Source organism: Grammomys surdaster, unplaced genomic scaffold (assembly GCF_004785775.1).
Source record: "Grammomys surdaster isolate TR1022 unplaced genomic scaffold, NIH_TR_1.0 222, whole genome shotgun sequence".
Taxonomy (NCBI): domain Eukaryota; kingdom Metazoa; phylum Chordata; class Mammalia; order Rodentia; family Muridae; genus Grammomys; species Grammomys surdaster.
In genome coordinates, this window is record NW_021604667.1 from 1,763,762 (window position 1) to 1,787,318 (window position 23,557).

The 23,557-nt window shown below is 38.8% G+C and overlaps 1 protein-coding gene across 1 annotated transcript in view; it reads left to right on the top strand.

Moving 5' to 3' along the window:
* Nucleotides 1-23,557, top strand: part of Dock11 (dedicator of cytokinesis 11) — a 177,430-nt gene that overhangs the window by 74,166 nt on the left and 79,707 nt on the right. The window contains exons 13-22 of the mRNA XM_028773169.1: nucleotides 5,145-5,267; nucleotides 6,550-6,632; nucleotides 9,211-9,333; nucleotides 9,827-9,903; nucleotides 11,647-11,831; nucleotides 11,919-11,984; nucleotides 13,983-14,075; nucleotides 17,070-17,193; nucleotides 22,522-22,643; nucleotides 23,089-23,175. Of these exons, the coding sequence (XP_028629002.1) occupies nucleotides 5,145-5,267; nucleotides 6,550-6,632; nucleotides 9,211-9,333; nucleotides 9,827-9,903; nucleotides 11,647-11,831; nucleotides 11,919-11,984; nucleotides 13,983-14,075; nucleotides 17,070-17,193; nucleotides 22,522-22,643; nucleotides 23,089-23,175 (1,083 nt within the window). The remainder of the gene's footprint in view (nucleotides 1-5,144; nucleotides 5,268-6,549; nucleotides 6,633-9,210; nucleotides 9,334-9,826; nucleotides 9,904-11,646; nucleotides 11,832-11,918; nucleotides 11,985-13,982; nucleotides 14,076-17,069; nucleotides 17,194-22,521; nucleotides 22,644-23,088; nucleotides 23,176-23,557) is intronic.

The window sequence follows — 23,557 nt, forward strand, 5'->3', positions numbered from 1 at the left end:
CTGACTGAGGTTAGCAATGGGAAATGGAAAGCAATGAACATGTTAGTAACATGTTGGGAGAGTGATATTTTTAGGTGGAACCATGATAGAAAATTCAATGGGGATATTTTGTGAAATCCAGTGCAAATGAAGAGCCAGAAACACACACACACACACACCTCCTCTGAATAAGTTCTAAAACACTGGGAATTTTAGGGTCAAAATTTATGCTCATTGCTATACGTTAGCTAGTGGTACAAGGAGTCTTTTTTATATATCATTGGTGTTCTTGGGTCTGTGATACCTTTTCCGTAGGTTAAAAATCCTTATAGCCTCTTCACTTGTTGTTTAGAAATAGTTGCCACATACAGGAACATTCACTAACAATTGGGAAAGTTCGTAAAAGAGAGATTGACAAAGTACAGCATTATTAGTATGTGAGAACTTGACATTGAATTCTATGTTTCTAGTTTCTCACATAATGCCAAATAAATATTCTTAAGTCTGCTTATTGTATTATTTCAACATACTGTATGTTGGGCTAGGAAGTTTAGTGGATCAGGTGATCAATCAAGTGTCATTCAGTAATCTACATCAAGAAGAAAGTCATCATTGTTATTTTGGTTTGGAGATGAGGTTGTATTGTATAATCGAGGCTAGTCTCGAATGCCTGGACTGAAGATATCCTCCTGCCTCAGCCTTCTGAGTAGCTGGGCCTACAGGTTTAGGTCACCATACCCGATTTTGACACTTAAAAAATGTCCTTTTTGTGCTAACAATTTTATTGAGGTCTTACATAATCAAAATGGCTTTGTGGAATGACATAAGTGTTATTCCTTCACTGACAAGCAAATTAATGATTGAGGGTTAGGTAAGCTGTCCATCATGACATAGCTAAGAGTGGTAAAGATAGGATTTGAACCTATATCTGAAAGATCTCAGTCAATAATATTAGATAGAATGCCATGTAACTAAGTTGTATGATGCATACCATCACCACCAGCACTGCTAGATCCTGGGAATAGTATTTGGAGTGGAGTGAGGGGGGTGCTATATTTATTCTTTAGAAGAAGGTGGCAGTGAACTGGCTAAGAATCACCCTGGTGAAGAAGAATTAGACCAGTGCCTTTGAAACATAGTACCAAAGTCTTGGCCAACAATGGGCTTTCTTTAGTCACTTTCTACATCATGGGGTGGAGAGATGCTAGAAAGTTATGGGGGCAAATGCGGAACCCCAATGAGTGTACCCTACCCTTGTATTGGAGCCTTTGTCAGAAAAAACAAAAAGGACTTCTAGGAGCTGGGGAGGTGGCTTACCATGTAAAGTACCTGCTGCTCAATACACATATAAGCCAGGTAGGTTTAGTGGTTGTTCTATAATCCCAGCACACAGACAAAGGATCTCAGAGACAGAGATGAGATATTCTGGACCAAGATGACTATCCAGGCTAGTCAACATGGTGAGCTCTAGGTTCAGTTAGAGACTCTTCCTCAGTGTTTAAAATGGAGAGCCACTGAGTAAGACACCTGGTATCAACCTTGGGTCCCCACATGCACACACACATGTATACTGTACATACTAGGAAACACATAAATCTCCTCACACCATGTGCATACATATAGACAATAAATGAACCTTTGTGTGCCTCAGTACCTTCTTCTCTAATGTGACAGCAGTGACAGCTCCTGCCTCCTGTGGCCATTATGGGGATCAGACAATTTATACTATCCCCAGAAAGCACTCTGCAACAGGCACACCCACCTTGTTTCATGCAACACATTTTCTCAATGCAATCTGCTATGAGTAGCACTGATAACAGTGAGCTTAGATAAAGAAGAGAATGCATGTGCTTTTATCAATTGCCAAGTATTATTAAAATATAACACTCATTGCTGGCCTTAGTGTGGGTAAATACCAAGATGGCTGAAATGGGAAATAATAGGTACTCAGTGAAAGACAGCAATACAAAAACAGCTTGACTAACTGTCCACATGTGACATACTGGTACATGGACCGTTCTGGAAGCTCCAAGGTGCAATCTTCTTCACTGTCTCCTCACTGTATAAATATCTCTGAGCCTCTGTTCCCAAATCCTTTAAATGTGTACATACCTAGTGCCTTCACTTTAAAAAAGTGAAAGTTGAATGAAATAAAGCATATATATATATATATATATATATATATGTATATGTATATATATGCTTATATATATATATATATATATATATATATATAGAGAGAGAGAGAGAGAGAGAGAGAGTTAGTTAGTTAGTTAGTTAGTTAGTTAGTTAGTTATAGTTATGCATAAGTTATTTGACTTGAATTAGACTTAATTGAGCATTATGGTGTATACCAGCTACTTGAGCCTGGGAACTCCAGCCCAGCTTAGTTAACATAGAAAGATGGGTGGGTAGAAGGGAGGGAGGGAGGAAGGGATGGAGGGAGAGAGGGAGGGAGGGAGGGATGAAGGGAGGGAGAGAGGGAGGGAGGGAGGGAGGGAGGAATTGGTGAAGTCAGGCAAGAAGAAACGGATGAGAAGGAAGGGAAATGGGGAGGGGAAGGGAAGGAGAAATATTGGAAGGATGAGAAAAATGGGAAGGGAAGAAGATTTGAAAAGGAAACATTTAGAAAATCCAACAAATTAAACTGGAACAAATAAACCCAAATGGGAAACCACTATAAATACCCAAGAGTTGAACGTTGTAGGTGAAGCTTTTTGGAATGTAGTAACAGACCACTGCTTCCATCAGGCAAAAGGCTAAGAATGTCATCAGACAGCACCTGAGGCCTTCTCTCTGCAGTAATCCACCTACCTGATGACTTCACAGATGGATTAGAAAAGTGCCTTGTTCTAAGTTCCTATGTTTTATTTCTATAAAATCTTCACAACACAGTTACCACATTGGAACATGGGATTTTTTGGGTAACCTAAATCTGTGTTACCAAGTCATGGTCTCTCATATTTGGCTCCAGAATCAATGGTCACTTATCCCCTTAAAATAAAAATAATAATCAAATTAGAAAGGACTGAATACAAGGTCCAGTGCTGAACATACCTTGTGCAGGGACAGCATGGACAGTCTGTTAGCCCCACTCAAAGATCAAGCAGCATCTTTCTAGCAATACCAGGAACCAAGTTCTGTGACTGTGATATAGTTTGATGTGCCACCCTAGTGATAACCAGACACCTAATGTGTGTTATTTCATTACCCCATGTAAGAAACTTCTGACAACAATATTACTCTCAGTCCCATCATTTCATAGAACCTGAGATGTAGGAAAAATATGAATTGCCTAAACTGATAAATGGCCAAGCCAAAATATGATCCCAGGCTGTCTAATTCCTCACCCTTATTTTAACTACCTTGTCCCATGTTTGTTTGTGCTTGCTGCTTGGTAATCCATCACCCAGACTTTCTACAAGTTCTTTGACTTGGTGCGGGAGGGGACACTGCTAACCCTTCACACTCTTTTCTGTCTTGCTCTGTCAAGCTTCTGTTCAAAGCTTCAATTTGGAATTCATGATATAATTTGTTTGAAATGCTTTGAAAACTAGAAAGCAATATTTTAAAAAATTGGTAATACACCAAGTAGGAAAACAAAACTTGGTAAAGACCCATCTATTCTATTCAAATTCATTTGGTGTTCCTTCAAATATGAGACAAAAAAAACACTGACACAATATTTAGAGGATCTCTCTCTCTCTCTCTCTCTCTCTCTCTCTCTCTCTCTCTCTCTCTCTCAGAAAGACAAAAGATGGTGTGTAGTTATTCCATATACATTCAAAGAAAATGATGTCACTTTGGCTGTATACACATTTGTTCCCTTAAACAGAGGATAAAGACACTAGGCAAGTTTTAGAGCCTCTACTGCCTCCTTTTACATTGATAGCACTGAAGCTTTTTAAACTGCAGAGTTTTCCATAAGATAGTTTACGAGTGTGTGTATTGTCTGCATATGTCCAATTGGGTATGTGTACATATATGTGCATGCAGGTTTGGAAGGCAGAGTTCAACAATGGTATATTCCTCAGTCACTCTTTACCATCTTTTTTTCTTTTTTTTAAAGAAATTTAATTTCTTATTTATTTATTTATTTGTTTGCTTATTTACTTATTTGGTTTTAAATATGTGTGTGTTGATGTATGCATTTATGGGCAAATGTGTGTGAATATCTTTGGAGGCCATAAGAGTGTTAGGCTCCTAGAGCTGGAGACACGGGTGGTTATGAGCCCCAACCCCAACATGGGTGCTGGGAACTGAACTCTTGGCCTTTGCAGGAGGAGTACAAGACAACTTTCTATTCCTCCAGTGTTTTTTGGTTTTGTTTCATTTTTGGTTTTGGCTTTGTTTGGTTGGTGTCTTTTTTTTTTTTTTTTGAGTCAGCATCCCTCAAGTGAACCTGGAGCTCTTCCATTCAGCTGCACTGGTTGGCCAGTAAGCTCCAGGGATTTACCTGTTTCCTCCTCAGCACTCAGATTACTTCTAGCCTCCTGTGACTGCCAAACTCAGGTGCTCATGCTTGTGTGTCAAATGCTTTAGCACTCAGCCAATTTTCTCAGCCCCAGATGGTGAGTTTTTATGTTAGGCAAGCAGTGGAAATGTATTCTTCCTTCTTTACTGTATTCAGTATGAATTGTGAGTGAACTGTTTGGTAGTTCTAGCTACTTGGGAGACATATTATCTTTAGTATATACCAATTAAACCAAACAATGTCTATTGTATTCATTAGGTCTAAGAAGTCACCTTGCAAAACAGCCAAACAGAAAGAGCTTGGATGCATAGGGTAAAACTAGTAACAAAATAGGAACTGCATTTGGAAAGATACATTCATTGGAAGCTTTGGAATCTGTAGCCAAAGCAACCAGCACTACCCTCTGGATAGGGTGGGGCAGGCCTAGGGTACTAGGGCTCCAGAGTTCAGGTGGCAGGGCCAAGATGATTGCTTCAAGTTCCAACCTAACCTGAGCTGTATATAGTTAGACTGTCTCAAAAAGCAGAAAGCCCCCCCCCCAACAAAAATATTCTACCTATTCCTGGAATCCTGGACATGATCCTATGTTGAATATCAACATTCTGTACTCTCCACACTACAAGATATCAGTTGCCAAACAGCCATATGTATGTTGCATAAAAATATCTAACAGAAGTCATTTTCCCCCTAGGGAATCTTCTCAGTGACGAACCCACATCCTGAAATTTTTCTAGTTGTGAGAATTGAAAAGGTGCTGCAGGGAAACATCACACACTGTGCAGAACCCTACATCAAAAACTCAGATCCGATAAAGGTAACTTAAAATTGGTAAATACTCCTGCTCAGTAGAGAACTCGCCTTTTACTGGTATTTTAAAATGGCATTGTCAGAGACCTTTCTGATGAAAAATTATCTTCTCTGAGGACTTTCCACATTGTCTACTATGGAAAATGGTGCCTATATCCACTCTTGTCTCTGATGCAATGAGGCTAGACAATGAACACATTATCAGTGTATTGACTCCAAAGGGCTGCTCTTCACTGTGGTCCATCTCACCCTTTATACTTTATCAGTGTGCTTTCTTTCACATATTATATGGTGTGGATTTTTCATAGCTTATGTTTTTCCTGAATGCTCTGAAATGGCAAAATTACAAGTTGGCCATTTTTAACATTATCAAAATGCTTAGATCATGACATCAGACTGGTTAGAAACCTGAATCCTTTCCTCTCATGTTATGAGAAATCTGAGACTTAGGGAAGGGAAGGATTTGTGGAACAATTAATTCATAGCACCATAGTTATTGTGTATTTAAGAGCCATCAATCTATTGAATGTTGGATTTTACTGTAGTCACGTAATATTTATTAAGTGGAAGATGCTGAGGAAGCATGACTAATAGGTGGGGGGAACATATTTGCAGTGTACACAAAAGCCTCTAGCATTTTGTATCCCCAGGGATAAGCATCCAGCCAGTGCTTTGAAGCCTATTTAGGCCTTATAGGCAGCTTATCACCTTTCTCATCTCTCATTGCCTGTTCAAACAGCGGCTGCTGCCCAAATGAGACTAATTGCATTGACTCTTGTCACTTGTGCCTTATCTCGGGAGTAGAAGGTCAACTGTATCTAGAACAAACTTCCCCTATGAATAATGAGTATCTGCCAGCAGTGTGGAAGGAAATACACGTTAACACTGCTCAAAATGTTCCTAGCAGAGGGCTGTGGTACAAAGGAGTCCAATATCTCATTAGTCTGTCTTCTGAAAGAGTTGTTAGGGCAGAAAACAACACGCCTTTAAGAATTACCTTTTGGCTAGGCATGTGGTAGAGTGTAAGGCTGTTGATTTGATCTCCAGCATAGCATCACACACACACACACACACACACACACACACACACACATACACACACAGTTTAAAAAGGAATATTTTAGTTTTAGTCTTGAAAAATGGGTAGCAAAGATATATTTTAATATTTATTTATAAATGTTACCTTCCAGGGTTTTTGGTGTGTTATAATGATGATTTGGGGGATGTTTGAAGATGAATCCATGGCACATTGAACAAATCTAAACTCATCATTTTTTTTCTGACCATAGACAGCCCAGAAGGTACACAGGACAGCTAAACAAGTGTGTAGCCGCCTTGGACAATACAGAATGCCCTTTGCTTGGGCAGCCAGGTTCGTGTAAATGCAATCCTGACCCTTCTATTTTTAGTTCTCTGTGAAACTGGGGACCAGTGTCCTTACCAACAATTCAGTGGTCCATTTCCTGCAGGCTTGTTGTGTCTTGGGACACTTGGGATGTAAAGCTTTCTCAGAATTTGTTATTCATCCCAAGACCCACTTCCAAAACTCCACTTGTGTTATGGGAAATTTCTTTTTGTTTGGGTTAATCTGATGGACACTACTTAATCTTATATTTCAACACAGCTCATTGCTAAAGTGATAGCATTTTCCCCAGAGAACTAGAATATATAACAAATTGTGTACAATATGCCCAGTTTTTCAGAGTTGGCTAAATTTATGGCTTTAAAACCTATCAGAATCATTCTGGAAAATGTACTAAAGATTTTGATGGCAAAGACTGATGTCATGAAGTGCAAGCTTGTAATTAACAGATTTTTTTGTGAATCCTTTGAGAATAGTGTATTTAGAAACATACATTTTCTATGATTCTGTTGTTACAGTAGCTTATGAAAGTGTTTTATCCAAATCTTGCTAATCTACAGGCAATGAGGACTTGAAGCCTGTTTCTTGTTTATCCCCACTTCGAACTGTAAATTCACCAGCTTGTTTGTGGTACAGCCTGTACAACTGACTGAGAGTTCTTGGGAAAGGGCACCATGTTCTGAATAATTCAATCAATTATGTTCACTGGGTGCTGGGGAATAGCACAGGGTAGGAGATTTGAAGTGAATCAACTCTTCTGTCACTATTTATAACCATTTCATTTGGGGTAAGGATCTCAGTGCTGACAGAGAAGGCACTATTTTCCTTGTTTCTCATACTAGTAAAATAAATGATTGCCAAGAATAGGTAAATGGCAAAAACTAATGCAGTTGGTGTGTTATAGAAGGGAAATTGTGGCTTATAAATTTACACATATAATTATTTGTAATGCATTTACCTTAAAGTCCATTTCTGCTGCTACTAATGTTTATTATTAATAACTGTTTAACTCTGTCCAGAATACTCACTTATCTAAGTATATAATGCATATTTTGTTTGCCTATTTATTTTTTAAAATACAGTTTTTGCCTTGTAACTCTATTTGACCTAGAGCTCACTATTATGTCAACCAGGCTGTCCTTGAACTTGCAGCAATTTCATGCCTCTGCCTTCAGAATGCAGTGATCAGCCATGCACTCCTATGCTGGGACTAGTGAATAAATATATACTTAAGAGACAGGTACCACTGCCCCATCTTTGAGATGAGGAAATGGAGACACAGAAGGAAAGGATAAAGAAAATAAAACCCATGTCTCAACCTTAGAGCATGTAGCAGAGTGGAGATCAGGATATGGGATACCCAGCATTAGCACTGATTCTACACCACTGTGGCATTCTCCTGCTCTTAGATAGTTACAGGAACTCCCTGCTGCTCTTTTGCCAGTCGAGAAAATTAATTCTGAAAGCTGCAGAGAGAAACTCTGATCCCCAGTTCTGGTGAGGCATTATGCTATTTTCTCCTTCCTGGATTGTTTCCATCAGCTGCAGTAGTGGGGATTTACTAAGGTTTGTCCAGGACATTTAAAAAGTGTATGATAAGCCCCTGTTACTAGAAATAAATATTTTAAAGCAGGAGCAATGGGCTTTGCTGAGGAGTGTCCAGTTTCTGGCTATTGCTACTTCCAGTGCATTAGGTGCTCGTATATTACTTTCCATTTTAGCAGCAAAATAGCTGCTTAAAATGGTAGAAGATGCTGGGTGTGGTGGTGCACACACTTTTAATCCCAGCCTTTAGGAAGTAGGGGCAGGCAGATCTTTGTGAGTTCAAGGGTAGCCTGTTCCAGACTAGCCAAGGCTACCAAGTGACCCTGTCTCAAAACAAAACAAACAAACCAAAAAGAGGTGGGAATGACCTCTCAAAATCATATGACACTATATATATGTAGTAAACTTTTTCATAAAATTACCCTTAAAAGTCAATGTAATTTTTATCAGTCTTACATTGATAAAATGAGTCACTTTTGAAGGTAGATATAGATCTATTCCAATATAGATAGAAGGAGTGTTTCTTCCCAGAAAGGTTCCCCATGGCCCTGTGTAGTCATCTTTACCCACATTTATGCAGCCTTGTGCACCCAGGCAACCATCCATCTGATTATCACTGAATAACTTTTTATCTGTCCCAAACTCATCATAAAAGTAGAATCCTGCAGCACATATTCTTGAGAGTGGTTATTTATGCTCAATATGCTTTTGAGATTCATCACTGTTGTGTAGAATTCCTTTTCGGTGGCATTCCACTGCATAATATTCCAGTTTTGTTCATTCATTTACTTGACCAATTTCTGATGTATTTTACCAGTTTGGAGTTACAGCAAATAAATCTGCTGTGAGCATCCAGGTAGGATGTGGAACCATGTATAGAAATACAGTGGCATTGCTGTAGGGTAGGTGGTATGTGCTTCACTTTGTGAGAGCCCACCAAAGCACTACCATGCATGTTTACAGTTTCACATTTACACCAGTACAAGTCGAGTTTATTAGTACCTCAAAATTTGTGTTAAAAGCCTTTCTGTTTCTGTTCTAGACCCATTTTCAAAGATATTCAGGGCTCTCTGGATCTGGATGGAAGATTTTCCCCTTTGTATAAACAAGACAGTAGCAAGCTTTCAAGTGAAGATATTCTAAAGTTGCTATCAGAATACAAAAAGTAAGTGTGTGACATTATTATCCTAAATGAATAGAATGGATGAAATATTGAATTCCTAAACAAATGAATATGTTATATATAGAAAAAATTGAATACCTAAAAATTTGAGATTGGTACCAATAAATTATTTGTCAAGTTCTATAGGAAAAAATTGTATTAAACTATTTGATATCTAGTTTTCAAGATTTAAGGGTCCAATGTTTAATAATGTATACAACAAATATTAAAACAAACAAATAGAAACACTCCGTCTACAGTAGCTGAGAAGTTACATCTGCAAAGTAAGATGAGAATGTGGCTTAATTCTATTTTGTGAAGAAAGAAGTGAGTATAACGGGACTGCTTTGAAGAAGAGAGTAGTTCATTTCTGCATCAAAAAGAAAAGCACTAATAAATTCCATAAACATAAGAAAACTGAGATTGGATTTCAGGTAACTAACACATGTAACAGTCATCATTTTTTACCTCTCAACTATTCTTGTTTTCTACCTAGGCCAGAAAAGACAAAATTGCAGATTATCCCTGGACAGCTGAATATCACAGTGGAATGTGTTCCTGTAGATTTACCAAGTAAGAATGTATTGCAAACAAACATTAACAATTGTAATCAGAGCTTGAGTATCTATCAATAGTTTACTGCAGATTTATACAGTGTCTTAATTTCCTAGGGCTTCCCTAACCAACAAGGGAAGGAGCTAGCTAGCAAAGGATGTTTGGGGTCATATGCTGCAGACTGAGGGCATCCTATATATTGTAAAGACCTTGAGATAGAAGCATTCTTAATTTGTATGAATAGAGAGGAAGTTGGTGTGGCTCCATGGTAGGATGTGGTGGGAACAATGGAACAGGAAATGGTAGTAGAAAAAGAATATAGAGAATTGCATAGACAACACCTTAGATTTGTATTTTAAGTACAGTTAGAAATCACTAAAGGATTTTACACAGGAAACAGTGCCCACTGTGCATTTAAAAACATGCAAAACTGAAATAGATTATTTTTTCATAAGAAGAATCATTGAGGGGAATAGAGAAATGGCCCAGTAGCTAAGAGTACTTACTTCTCTTCCAGAGGACCCAAATTCAGGTCCCACCACCGATATTTGGCTGCTCACAACCCCATGTAACTCCAGCTTTAGAAAATCTGACAACTTAGCCTCTGCAGACACCTGAACACATGAGCATGCACAGACAGACAGACCAATAGACACAGAGAGGGAGTGGGAATCTTATTAGATAATTAAAATATAAGCAGGAGTTTATGCATTACAGTGTTCTTTACCTTAGAGGGAACTTGGAAGCTAATGGAATCAAGATTGTCAGTGTGCTTCAAGTTTTTATGGCACAGCATTACCATAAACCTTGATGCAGTGATTGAAATTGGTGTTTATAATTTGTTCAATGAGATATCAGATAAACTACCAAGTCATCAAGATTGAGTTGTGTACACACCATGAGATTTTTCACTTTGCTGTGTAAAATGTACATAGCGAGAAGACCAGAAGACAACAGATGCAAATATCTGTGCTAGTTTTCTGTGGATAATACAATGCAGTGATGGATTGCTATTGTAAATCTTTAATTTGTGCCTCCAGATATTCTGTAATTAGCATGCATTGTTTCAGTAATCAGAAAAAGAACAACTGTAACAAAAGTGATGTGTCCTTAGGCTCAGTTTAGCCTGCATCTTCCTTGTCCACCCACATGGCTGGACAATAAAGAAAGTGTCATAGCCCTAAGTATTGCTCATGACCTCTCCTAAAACGGCAGCTTCAGAAACACATATGGTCCAATTGCTCAGACATTTTGTGTGTTTTATTTTATTATGGGTAACACATCATAAGGTCTATAATTTCAAAAAACTTCCATTATTTTTTAGTGAAAATTTGCACCTGCACTAAGTTAACTTTTTCAAAGTGATTTGCCATGAGCTAACTGGAAGCATAAATTTACTCTCATTGCTTTCCCTGATACCAATAAAAACTTGCAGCAAAAGCTAAAATTGTAGCCACAGGAGGGAAAATGAAGTGGGTTTCTTTGCAGAGTTTAAATTTGTCAAGATTATGATGTGTTATATTTGGCAAGTCATTCAATGTTGAGAATGAAATCTCAACCCATGTCTGGTGTAAAGGGTCTCATGAAAATCAGCACTCCGCAGTGTCCTTTTCGGGTTCTTAAAATTGTTTAACTTTTTGTCATCAACTAAGAATTCTGTTTTGAAATCGTCCTTTGCAAACACAATCTATGTATATTTCTACAAAGGCAGGAATGTGTTAATGACTGTTAAGTTACATGCTTATTCTTGTCCTACCATAGATTGTATTACCTCTTCATATGTGCCCCTGAAGCCTTTTGAAAAGAATTGTCAAAATATTACTGTGGAGGTTGAAGAGTTTGTTCCAGAAATGACAAAATATTGTTATCCGTTCACTATTTACAAAAACCATCTGTATGTCTATCCCTTGCAATTAAAATACGACAGCCAGAAGTCATTTGCTAAGGTAAGGAAACTATACATTCTTAGAGCATGCAATATTATTGATCATCTGCTCACTGCGTGACTCACTTTGGCTGATTAATAATTTTAGGCTAGGAACATTGCCGTCTGTGTGGAATTCCGGGATTCTGATGAAAGCGATGCACCTGCGCTAAAGGTTTGTTTATGGTGGTGATCCATGTGTATTTTTGGAAGAGATTGTGGAGATGAAAATTTAGTACTTGATGGTGTCATGCTCTAAGTTTAATGTCTTTATATTTCAACAAGAAAATGCGCTAGACTGACAAAGGTAATATTTCATTTCCTACTATTACATGTGAACTAAAGGGTTTGTTTAAATGATCTATATTACAAGGTAGGGTGGATATGCAGCTGGGAAGATGGGTGAATTTGTTCTGGGAATGTTTACCTATATGGTGATCCTGCTCAAGTCCTTGGGTTCTATCTTGAAAATGAGAAAGTGGAAGAGGTTCCCTTATTGCCTTCTGGCATTTGCTCCACTTGAATTTGCATTGGTTAGAGGCCTAATCACTAGGTCATTTTTTAATGACTGGATAGTTTATAATGTTTCCTTCAGGGGACCTTATAATGTTACTATTAGGAGACCTTCAACTTCTTTCTCTTTGAAACCTGAACAGGCTTGTTGAGCTGACAGAAGCACAGTATGAGGGCTTTGATCTGAGCTAAGACTTCTGCTCCAGGACTGGTCAAACAGTGCCTCCAATCTTAGCTCTGTGATCTCTGCGAAGCAGAGTCTCAGTAGCATGCAGTGCAGCCATGAATACCCATCAATGTGCAGTGCTTTTATTGTTTCACTATAAACTTTTTCTTCATAAGCCCAGTGATCAGAAACCTGAGACAGAAGCCCCAAACAATGCAGCCATCACAAAGTGCGTATATGATTCTTTGAATCCAAAGCAGTCAAGTGGATTGGTGGTCATACTGTAACTCACTCGAGAAACATACCCCTGCACTCCCAACTAAATTGCTGAATATTACACTGCCCCTATGTTTGAAAGGAGCTCCCTTTCCCCCAAAGAGAACATTAAATTCAATTAAGGATTAGGTGGCTGAAATACAGTGGAATTTTTTTGCTCCCTCTGCTTGTCTCTTCAGTAGAGATGAGAACAACCAGTTCCCTTTCTTCCCTGAAATATCCTTTGAGTATCATGTAGAAACCCTTAGGTTACTTCTCAGCAGTTCTTGGAAAAAAAAAAGCCTTGACAACTGTATTTCAGGAGAACTGGCTGTGGACTTATGGAGTCTCAATTTAATTTCTTAGCTGGCCTAGAAGCTCATTCCACAGTAACAGTGGAGCAGTTAGTGACTTGGCATGCTGGATCTGTATTCACCCTTAAGCTTATTGGGCCAATGGAAGTAAAAGTAAATCAGAGTGGTCATTATACGGGTGCATTCCAAGGAACATAGAAAGCCTTACATCTAATACCAGAAAATGAGTGATTTAAAAAAAAAAATGTGCCGTATAAAGTGTCAGGTTAAAAAATGTAAAGAGAAGCTGAGCACACTTTTAATGTCAGTACCTGAAAGACAGAGGCAGGGATGCATTCAGTTCTCTGAGTTGATGATGAGCCTGGTCTTCATAGTGAATTCCAGGCCAGCCAGGGTTACGTAGTGAAACCTTGACTCAAGAAGCAAACAAACAAAGCTTTATGATATAAGAGAACAGTAAGCTTATCTGTCTGCAGCTTAATAGACATTTGATTTTTTTTTTAATTTTTAGGTTGTTTGTTGTTTATTTTTAAACACACCTTTTAAAAAACCCACTGAACAAGGACCATCCAAAAAGAAAACTTGCTAAGGCCCACCTTTCTGTCCTGAAGAGCCAGAAGATTTTAGAGAGCATCTCTCTCCTAAAAAAGAAAATATCGCCAGCATCCCACTGTCAGCTAGTTAGGAGAGCATACCTTTGGTGGCCAGATGTTGGAAAGTGTTCTATAGCTAGCTGAGTTAGGCACTCTCTGGAGTGCTGTCTGCAGTGACTGCATAAAAGCTTGGGCACTTACAGGCTCCTGATAGCAGCTGAGTGGATTCGGCCACACCCCTACTCTCACTGCTTCTAAATTTATGTGGTTCAGTAGCTACTTGTTTAAAGACCTGGGTTAGGGGTGGTGACTCTGTTTCCTTTCTTTTACAGTGCATTTATGGAAAACCAGCAGGGCCCGTTTTTACCACAAATGCTTATGCTGTGGTCTCTCACCACAACCAAAATCCGGAGTTCTATGATGAGGTAAAGCCTTGACATTTCAGTATTTACAAAATTCAGTGCTTGCTAATTCCTTTCATTGTACTTATTTATATTTTAATTTTCAAGCCATTCATCTGCCCATGCAATCCCTGAATGTTTTGTCCGATTAAAATTGAAAATGTCATATCAAAAAGAAGGGTTCCACCGGGCAATGGTGGCACATGCCTTTAATCCCAGCACTTGGGAGGCAGAGGCAGGTGGATTTCTGAGTTCGAGGCCAGCCTGGTCTACAGAGTGAGTTCCAGGACAGCCAGGGCTATACAGAAAAACTCTGTCTCAAAAAAACAAAAAAACAAAAAAAAAAGAAGAGTTCCTGCCTTCATGTTATCCTATGATGACAGGGAGAGATTTACTTACAATGTGAAAGGCTTTTCTAGTTAAGATAGTACACAACTCTCAAAGAGGACCTGCAACTCTGGCCCTCCACGTTTTTATCAGACTAGTTCTGTTTTAATGAGGTAGTCACTGTCACTTTTACGGTCTCCATTTCTTCAGCATTCAAATAAGAAATTCAGAGCCAGGCTTGGTGCAGTAGGAATCCTACTAGAATTCTGGCTGTTCTGGAGTATTATAAGTTCAAGGCTTGCCTGAGCAACTTAATGTGGATGTATCTCAAAATGAGCATTAAAAGGGAGATATAAGCCAATCATGGTTATTCACCTGTAATCCCAACATTTGAAATGCTGAAACAGGAGGTTCTGAAATCAGAATCATTCTCAGTGGTATAGCAAGCGTGAGGCTGGCCTGGACTATATGAAAATGTGTCTCAAAAATTATTGAAAACAGATCTGGAGATGTAGTTCTTAGGTAGTGAACTTCTCTAGTATACACAAGGCCCTAGGATCAAATCCCAGGGCCAGAAATTAAATAATTAACTACATAAATGTGGGTGTAGGCAATGAAATTAGAAAAGAGACTACCAGGAAAGAGGTGCTGAGGACGAGGGAAGGGGGAGGGGCAATAGTGAATACCTGTGAATGAAGTCAAAATGAAGCTAAGGGGATCGAGATGAGGGTGGAAAGATATAAGACAACAGGGACATAGTGGGGGCAGGGGAGCTATACAAAAATTGTCTTTGAAGTGTCACCATAGGGGAACTTAATACTTCAAGTGCTAATTTTAAAACACAAATACATAAATAAATATACAAACAAACAAACAGGTAAAATTCCCTAAATCCAGACTAGCTTTTCTGAAGGTACAGAGAGCTCTTTCCTATTATAGTTTTAAGTGGTAAGGGGCAGCTTGTCTGTAAGTGAAGCACTGGAGGGAGAAAGCTGTACAGCTGGCCATCACAGTCCCACTGGCTGCCCTGCCCACCTTTCTGGAACCAATATAGAGGGGAGTGCTGTAGCCTGCTGTTCCTTTCTAGTTTCTCTTGTTCTTTCTTTCTTGCTCCTTCTCTATCTCTGTATCTCTTTATATCACCCAGTATGCCTGGTCTCAACCTCTTCTAGCCTCTATGTGTTTGCTTATCCAACTCTGCAGGATGCTTTTGATTTAGTATTTGCATGGGGCCTGAATGAGCATCCTGGGCCAGATGCTGTGCTGGTTCTGCCTAGGCTCTAAAGTCTCCATTCTTGGCTTGGTGTGAAACCATCCCTCCTGCTGTCAGGATTTCTCCTGACCCACCTGCTCTTGTATGGACCCTCCTGCTCCAGCTCTGGGCCCCACTCATTCTTTTCTCAATGCACTTCCCCTGGTTTCTTTGGAGGTGGGGAAGGAATTAATAGTGTCTTGAATTTTTGCTACCCAGGGGGGAGAGTATGCTCATGTTTATGTGCAGTAGAGCATTAGATGCCCAGATGGTCTGGATGCTGTGAACAGGCATATTCGATAATGAATATACCTATAACAGACCTTGGTGATAATACTTCCAACCATGCCATTGTATGCACTATAATTGGACCAAATGTCCATCAACATACTGTTTCTTATATGCCTCGCTATAGCCAGTACCAACCAATGCAGAGATCTGAACATAAGAAATGAAACATGATTATTTTCAGAGTGTCTTAAATAATAGATTTTTATTGATTCATTCACTATATATTGACTAGGAACGACAGAGAAAAACAGTTATTTTCATGCGTGTCTGTATGGATATGGGCATGTGTATCAAATTTAAAATTTTGTTTCTTATCTGCTAATAGGAGATATAAGCATATAATTGGTTTCTGATTAGAAAATTACTTTGAGACGGGCGGTGGTGGCACACGCCTTTAATCCCAGCACTTGGGAGGCAGAGACAGGCGGATTTCTGAGTTCGAGGCCAGCCTGGTCTACAGAGTGAGTTCCAGGACAGCCAGGGCTACACAGAGAAACCCTGTCTTGAAAAACCAAAAAAAAAAAACCAAAAAACAAAAAAAATTACTTTGAGATTGATTCTTATAAGCATCTTTTGAACCTAATTTTTGGAATCATATATGACATCTTTTTGTCTATTCAAGAACAAAGTTTCATTTTTTTTTCTAGAGAAAGTTTTATGAACTTTGATTTGAGGGTACCGTAATGTGATGGTGAATATTTGCATATTATTTGTAAGATTTTAATTTTTTTCCATGCACAGAGGAACAACAACTTAGGTAATGTAGCTTTTCAAATTCAATGTTCATTTTAAATAGATTGCACTGGATTATGCCATCCCTGGGTATGGGAATGTGGTTTTTAATCTACTGTTTTATAAAATCCTGCTTTAAAGTGGAAGCTGGGAGAATCCACTGAACTATGCAGAAAGAAGTATGAAATCCACAAAAGTTAAAAACAAAATCCCCACAACTTAAGAGAATAGTCCAACTGAAACTGACCAGAAAAATATCTGAAGTACATTGAAATGATACCTGCTATTTGGCCACTTGGCTTATCCTTCAGGAGTTATTTTTGGAACAGTACAGTAAAACGAAGCTCCATGTCTGAGAGCTTAACCTAACAGCTAAAACCAACACAGTGTCATATGTGATGTCTCTACCATTTCAGATCAAAATGGAGCTGCCCATTCACTTGCATCAGAAGCATCATTTGCTTTTTACGTTTTATCATGTGAGTTGTGAAATCAACACAAAAGGAACAACCAAAAAGCAAGACACCGTGGAAACTCCAGGTATGTGTGCTGCTTCTTTATTCATGTGTGTGTGTGTATAAAGTGTGGTATTGGGCATTGGAGATCGTACCCAGGATCATATAATCTTTCTCTAGGATATAAAATCTTTTCACCACATTGCCAAATGCTTCACTCCTTGACCAAACATTATATTTCTGAGTTATATAGTCCATTTCTAAGCCAAGCACATTGGTGTATACCTGTAATCTTACTTAAGAGGCTAAAAGTAGAGCATTACTGGAGCCCAGGAGTTGAAGACCAGCCTGGGCAGCAAAGCAAGCCTCATCTGAAAACAGTTCATTGACAAAGACTATACATTGATTTTATTGTCATGTGTATCAAATATCTTTTGTCCAGATGCTCACCAGTGCAGCCAAAGTACTTTAAGCAGCATCCAGTAATAATGCTGTTCTTGGGGGAGAAACACAGATTGCAATACAGGGTTGTTATTTCTTTTATGTAAAATTTCCCAGCAACTAGAATTTTCGAGTTCTGCTTATTGAGGAAGAGAAAAGTAAGCTCAGAGCCAGGGACATCTGTGAGCTGGAGGGAGACTGGGGACTGCCTGTTGCTAATGAGAACAGATTTAATGAAGTTGAATAAGCTTTAGCAGTGAGGCACCAGTTCTGGTCCCATGTCACAAAAGCTTTAAATAAACCAGTAGAAGACAGCTCTAGGAGACCATCCAAGGACTATGAGTATAGCCTGTGTTACTTCCACTTTACAAATATCATCTGCCTCAGGATGCATTCATTGAGCAAATATTTCTGCATATTTTTATGAACTATATTAGTAGATACGATGGAAAATGTAGTAAAAATATCTAATATAGAGCCTATCTTAGAGTTAATATTGAGGTGATAAAATACTGTGATCACAAAAGCAGCTTGAGGAAGAAAGGGTTTATTTCAGTTTGTAGCTTGTTCATGAAGGGAAGTCAGGACAAGGACTGAAAGCAGGAACCTAGAGGCAGGAACTGAAGCGAAGACCACAAAGGGGTGTTGCTTACTGGCTTGTTCCTCATGCTTTCTTATAGCACTCAGGATCACCAGCCTAGGGATGGCACCACCCACAGTGGCTTGAACTCTTCCTGCCCCAACCATCAATCATTAATCAAAAAATGTTTTTGATAGACATGCTTATAGGTCAGTCTTATGGAGGCATTTTCACAATTGAGAGTGAATCCTTCCCAAATGTCTCTAACTTATGTCAAGTTGACAGAAAAACCAACCAGGTCAGAGCTCATCATCATCGAGCATATAATCTAGTTAACTTCGTGGGTCCTATGTAGACAATTCTATCTAATATGAGATAGATAATAGAGAGACTGGAAAGGTTGTAATATGTGAACACAGATGAGTGAGTGACTCAGCTAGTAGAAGGACAAATGGCTGTATGACTCAGGAAAAGCTTTCAGAAGATGGTATTGGAACAAAGTCTTAAAGGATGAGAGCGAGTTTGGAATGCTATGATGACAGGAAGGTGGGATTTTCTGAGATGAAGGAACAGCTTTTACAGAGTCACAGTATTAAGGGGATATGGACAGAAAACTATATGTACTTAACAAACATAAGAGTCCAGGATGCTGAGTGAGAAACCACAGGATGTTAGATTGAAAAGCATTGTAGAAAGCCTTGAATGTCAGGCAGTGGATCTGACTTTATTTTATTACCAGTGTGGGACTATTGAAAGGCTACTAACACCAGTATGAGCTGTTTTGGAGGAAAATGGACCAGGAAGCAAAGTAAAGGGAAGTATGAGTTAGAGCAGGAAGAAGGAAGGAAGGAAGGACAGGATAGCATTTGGAGACCTATTTAAAAGGTTATATAAAGGAAGAGCGTACACTATGACCATATCAGGAAGGAAGAATAAAGAATTACAGAAAAGGAAACACAAGTATGAAGGTTTATATTTGTAATTGTAGCACTCAGGAGTCTAAGGCAGGAGAAATGCCATGAGCTTAGTGCTAGCCTATGCTATAGTATGAATTTGTCTTTTTAACAATAGGGAAGAAAAAGCTTAAGATTTATCCCCTCTTGGTGAAAACCTCTGGGTTCCTTATGAATATACTCAACCATTGGTGAATTAAAAATATTATTTTGTATGTCTGTATATGTTCACTGTGTATGAACACGTACATGCACGATCAAGCCACAAGGTAGTCTCCAGTAAAGTTCCCTAGATGCCACCCAGTCGTATTGAGACTGGGTCTCTCACTGACCTGGAACTTGGCAAGGAGGTTAGGCTAGCTGCTGAGAAGCCCTAGGGATACATCTGTCTCCATAAGTACCCTGAACTGAGAATTGCACATCACCACACTTGGCTTTTTCAAAGATTTGTGCTAAAGATTGAACTCATGCCCACAAGCTTGCATAGCAAGCACTTTACCAACTGAGCTCTCTGCCCAGTCCCTATAAATGTTATTCTTTAAAATTGCATCTGAAGCTGAGGGTGGTGGCATATGCTTTTAATCCCAACACTAGGAGACAGAAGCAAGTGGATTTCTTGTGAGTCTGGGGCCAGCCTGGTCTACTAGCTAATTCCAGGATAGCCAGTACTATAGAGACAGACCCTGTCTGAAAAATAAAAAAAAAATTGCATCTGTACTAAATGCATATAAGCTTTCCCCTCTTGTTTTTGTCCCCTAATTAGTGGAATAAAGCATTTACATAGTATTTACACTCCAGCAGATATTATATGTAATCAAGGGATATTTTGAAATATACAGGGGGGTGTATGTAGAGTACATGCAAATACTATGCTATTTTATAGGTAAATCAAGTATGCGCAAATTTCAGTGACTCTGAGATGATCTTTGACCAGTCAATCTCCTGTAAATTCTCAGGGATGACTATATATGCTACCTGGCAAATAGCTGACTAATTGATAGATGATTGAGAGTAACCATTGAAGTTTCAAAATCAGGTGATCACAAAGAAGATACAGAAGTATGTGGCAGGCTCAGGGCTGATGTGTTTGAGGAGCTAGTGAGATCTCGGGGGGAATACCATCAGCAGTATTAGGAAGCCACACTAAAAGTGTAGTTAGTTTAGAGCAGGAGTCTGGAGAAGTAAGATGAAACCATGCAAGTACTTTCCACCTGGGTGATAAATTGCAATTTTCTCATCCAAATTCTAGACAGAAATGGGCAAAGTATTCAATGAAGCATGAGGTGGTGATTCTTCATGTCACTCATCAATTCTAACTGTCCTCCCTTTAAGTGGCTTCCTACCTTTGAGCCAGATGGCATGCTTGATATCATACCTTTACAGCTTCCAAGTGCTGGCTATGAGTTTCAACTAAGGGAAGCACTTGGCCATGCACTGATAATTCACAGTGCACAAGTGTCACCTAAGCAGAATTATGCAGATAGAAAGTGGATTGAAGGTTTCTTGGGGTAGGGAGAAAATGATGGTTGAAGTGACATGTTAGAGTTTCTTTTTGGAGTGATGAAAAATTTCTGTAATTCCTTTTAATGGAGCAATTGAAAATACACCACAAATGTTACACAAATTATACCTCAATAAAAACTCCATGAGGAGAAATGTTGTCTAAGAACAAGAAATATATTTTCCTAGTTTCTAGTTTGGAAGTCCCTGACACCCCACCCCCATTGGTCAAATTTTTCACTTTCATAGCACCAACAGTGTCATTTCTTTGTTTATCTCTTTTTTTTAATTTTCTTTCATTTTTGAAACTATAATTACAGCATTTCCCCCTTCCCTTTCTTCCTTCCAAATCGTCCTGTATACTTCCTCTCTCTATCTTTCAGATTCATGGCCTCTTTTTAAAAATTAATTGTTGTTACATGCATATATGTATATACATTCCTAAATATATAGGGCCTGCTCAGTCCTATAATGTGACTTATGTGTGTGTATACTTATCTGTGTGTGTGTGTGTGTGTGTGTATATATATATACACATATACATACACATACGTATACATCTTGAGGGCTGACCATTTGGTATTTAATAACCACTTGGTGTGCTTTTCCCTGGGGAAGACTTTCTTCCTCTCTCAGCATAGCTTATCTGCTATGGTCCTTTGTGTAGGACTGGGGGCCTCCTGGGCTTCCTGACATTGTCATTTCTAGTGGTGCTTCTGTGCTTCCTGCTTTTACTGAGAGCAGAGGTCTGGGGCAAGCATTTTTGAAGTGTTGCTGGAGAAGATGCTCTTCAGACATGATACAGTGTCTGTTAAAGCCATTCAGTCTACTGAGAGAAAGCCATGTTTTGCTTGTCTTCTAAGAGCAAAACACATTTGCCAAATTAGACATATACATGAAAACACTGTATCCAGATTTGTGTTGACTTCTGAGTTCACAGTATAAACACACACATGCACACACATGCATATACATGCATAAGCATTCATGTAAAGAATTTTAAAGACTTAGAAAGCAGTAGATTTACAAAGTGCTCTTCAGCCAACACCCTGTTTCATTTGCCAGAAGTCCATCAAGAGCAAGGTTGGGTTTTTTTATATTCTTTTATATTTTATAGCTAAGTTATAAACACTCAAAGCCCAGAGTAATCTGTATAATGGAAAGACTGACACGACAGAACTTGAGCAACACAGATGGTTTGGGTTAGTATAGCAAAACATAATGAGTTTTCTAATAGAAAGCCAAGATCCCCCTTTGTGGGTAGAAGTGTTAAGAAATGTAGAGATGACAGAAAATCTCTCAGTGGACTGAAGTCATAAACACTGTAGTCTGGCTGTGTTCTCCTTCTACTCCTCGACCTCCAGTCAGGAAACCTCTGCCTGTCTAAATGATTGACTCTTTTACTACCTTATATCAAATGTAGACTATAATGTTGACTTATGACCTTAATTTTCCATACTTCAATATCCCAGGGTTCCCATAAGAAGTTTTAGAACACATGATTGCTGTCTGAGATGGTGTCAACTGCAAGACTTTCAACTTTAAGTAGAAGGATAGATAAGAGGGATTTGAACCTTCTAAAGCACGAGCTTTCCCAAACAGCCCCTAACTGTGATATTGAAACACATTAGAGGCATTTAAATATTTTCATGAATTATCTTAGGCTGGCCCCTCAATTCTTTTAACTGATAAGGGCTATGTTGCTCCCATATTTGTTGCCAAAGATATAAAGCTAATAACTTATTAGTAGATAGGCTGGGATTAGGAAATGATCCCAATGCATTGTTCCTTCCCTGCACCCCAGTTGTCTGACACCTGGGCTCCCACATACAGATCCCTGGGAACATCTCCATCCTGCCTGCTTCCCCAGCTTGCAGACATTTGTGAAGCTAATTGTATTTGTGATTTCATTTCTTATGGTTGATTATTGTCTTGGCAGTTGGATTTGCCTGGGTACCTTTGCTGAAGGATGGGAGAGTCATCACATTGGAACAGCAGCTGCCAGTCTCAGCCAATCTTCCCCCAGGCTATTTGAATGTGAATGATGCTGAATCAAGAAGGGTAGGGGGGATATCTGTGTTTGGGGAAGTAGTCCTGTTTTATATATTTAAAAGTAGAATTCTGTTGGTATAGTATGGGGCAGAATACTCAAAGTATAGTCTGAAGGCTGGTCCTCCTTCACAATCAAATTAAGTAGGAAAGACTGCTCTGTGTTTACTGTTGATGATTTCAGTAACTTTTAAAATTGGATTTGGGGCATGACTTTAAAAACCTCATCTATTTAACTAATCCATTTTATGGTAATTTAAATAGATCTAGAGAGGATTGGAAATCCAAAATTATTTAGGACATGTTTATTCTAAAGGGCATTTATTATCTCCAGTATTTTCTTTGGATGAACCTAGTACATTCCTTTCTGATGTCTCTTAAAATGCATGGGTGGTATTGTAGGTTGTTTATGTCTCTCTCACTGTAATATGTGTGCTCATGGCTGTATTTTCTCCAGCAATCGAATGCGGATATCAAGTGGGTAGATGGTGCAAAGCCTTTGTTGAAGATTAAGACCCACCTAGAATCAACCATTTATACTCAGGTAAGTTGCAGCACCCAAATTTCTCATCTAAATACTGGAATATGTTTCCTCATTAAACTGGACTATTTTTAATCCCCCACTGCCTTGGACTTTAAAAGGCACATAGAGGCTATCATCAACATTTTAAACATCAAAAACAAACAAACAAACAAACAAAAACAAACCTAAGGCTAAGTTAGGAGAAACAGCTTCCTCGAGGCAAAAAATAATAATAATGAGTGCTAATTCAAAATATATTTTCCACCTCCTGATGTGACCCACGTTGTCCAGAAAGCCAACATGTACAGATTTCATATGAGACAACTGGACTCCCCAGCAGAGATCATGGTAAAGCCGGGTACTGAATAACAGAAATGATTCACCAGGGAACTTCCTGGTGCTA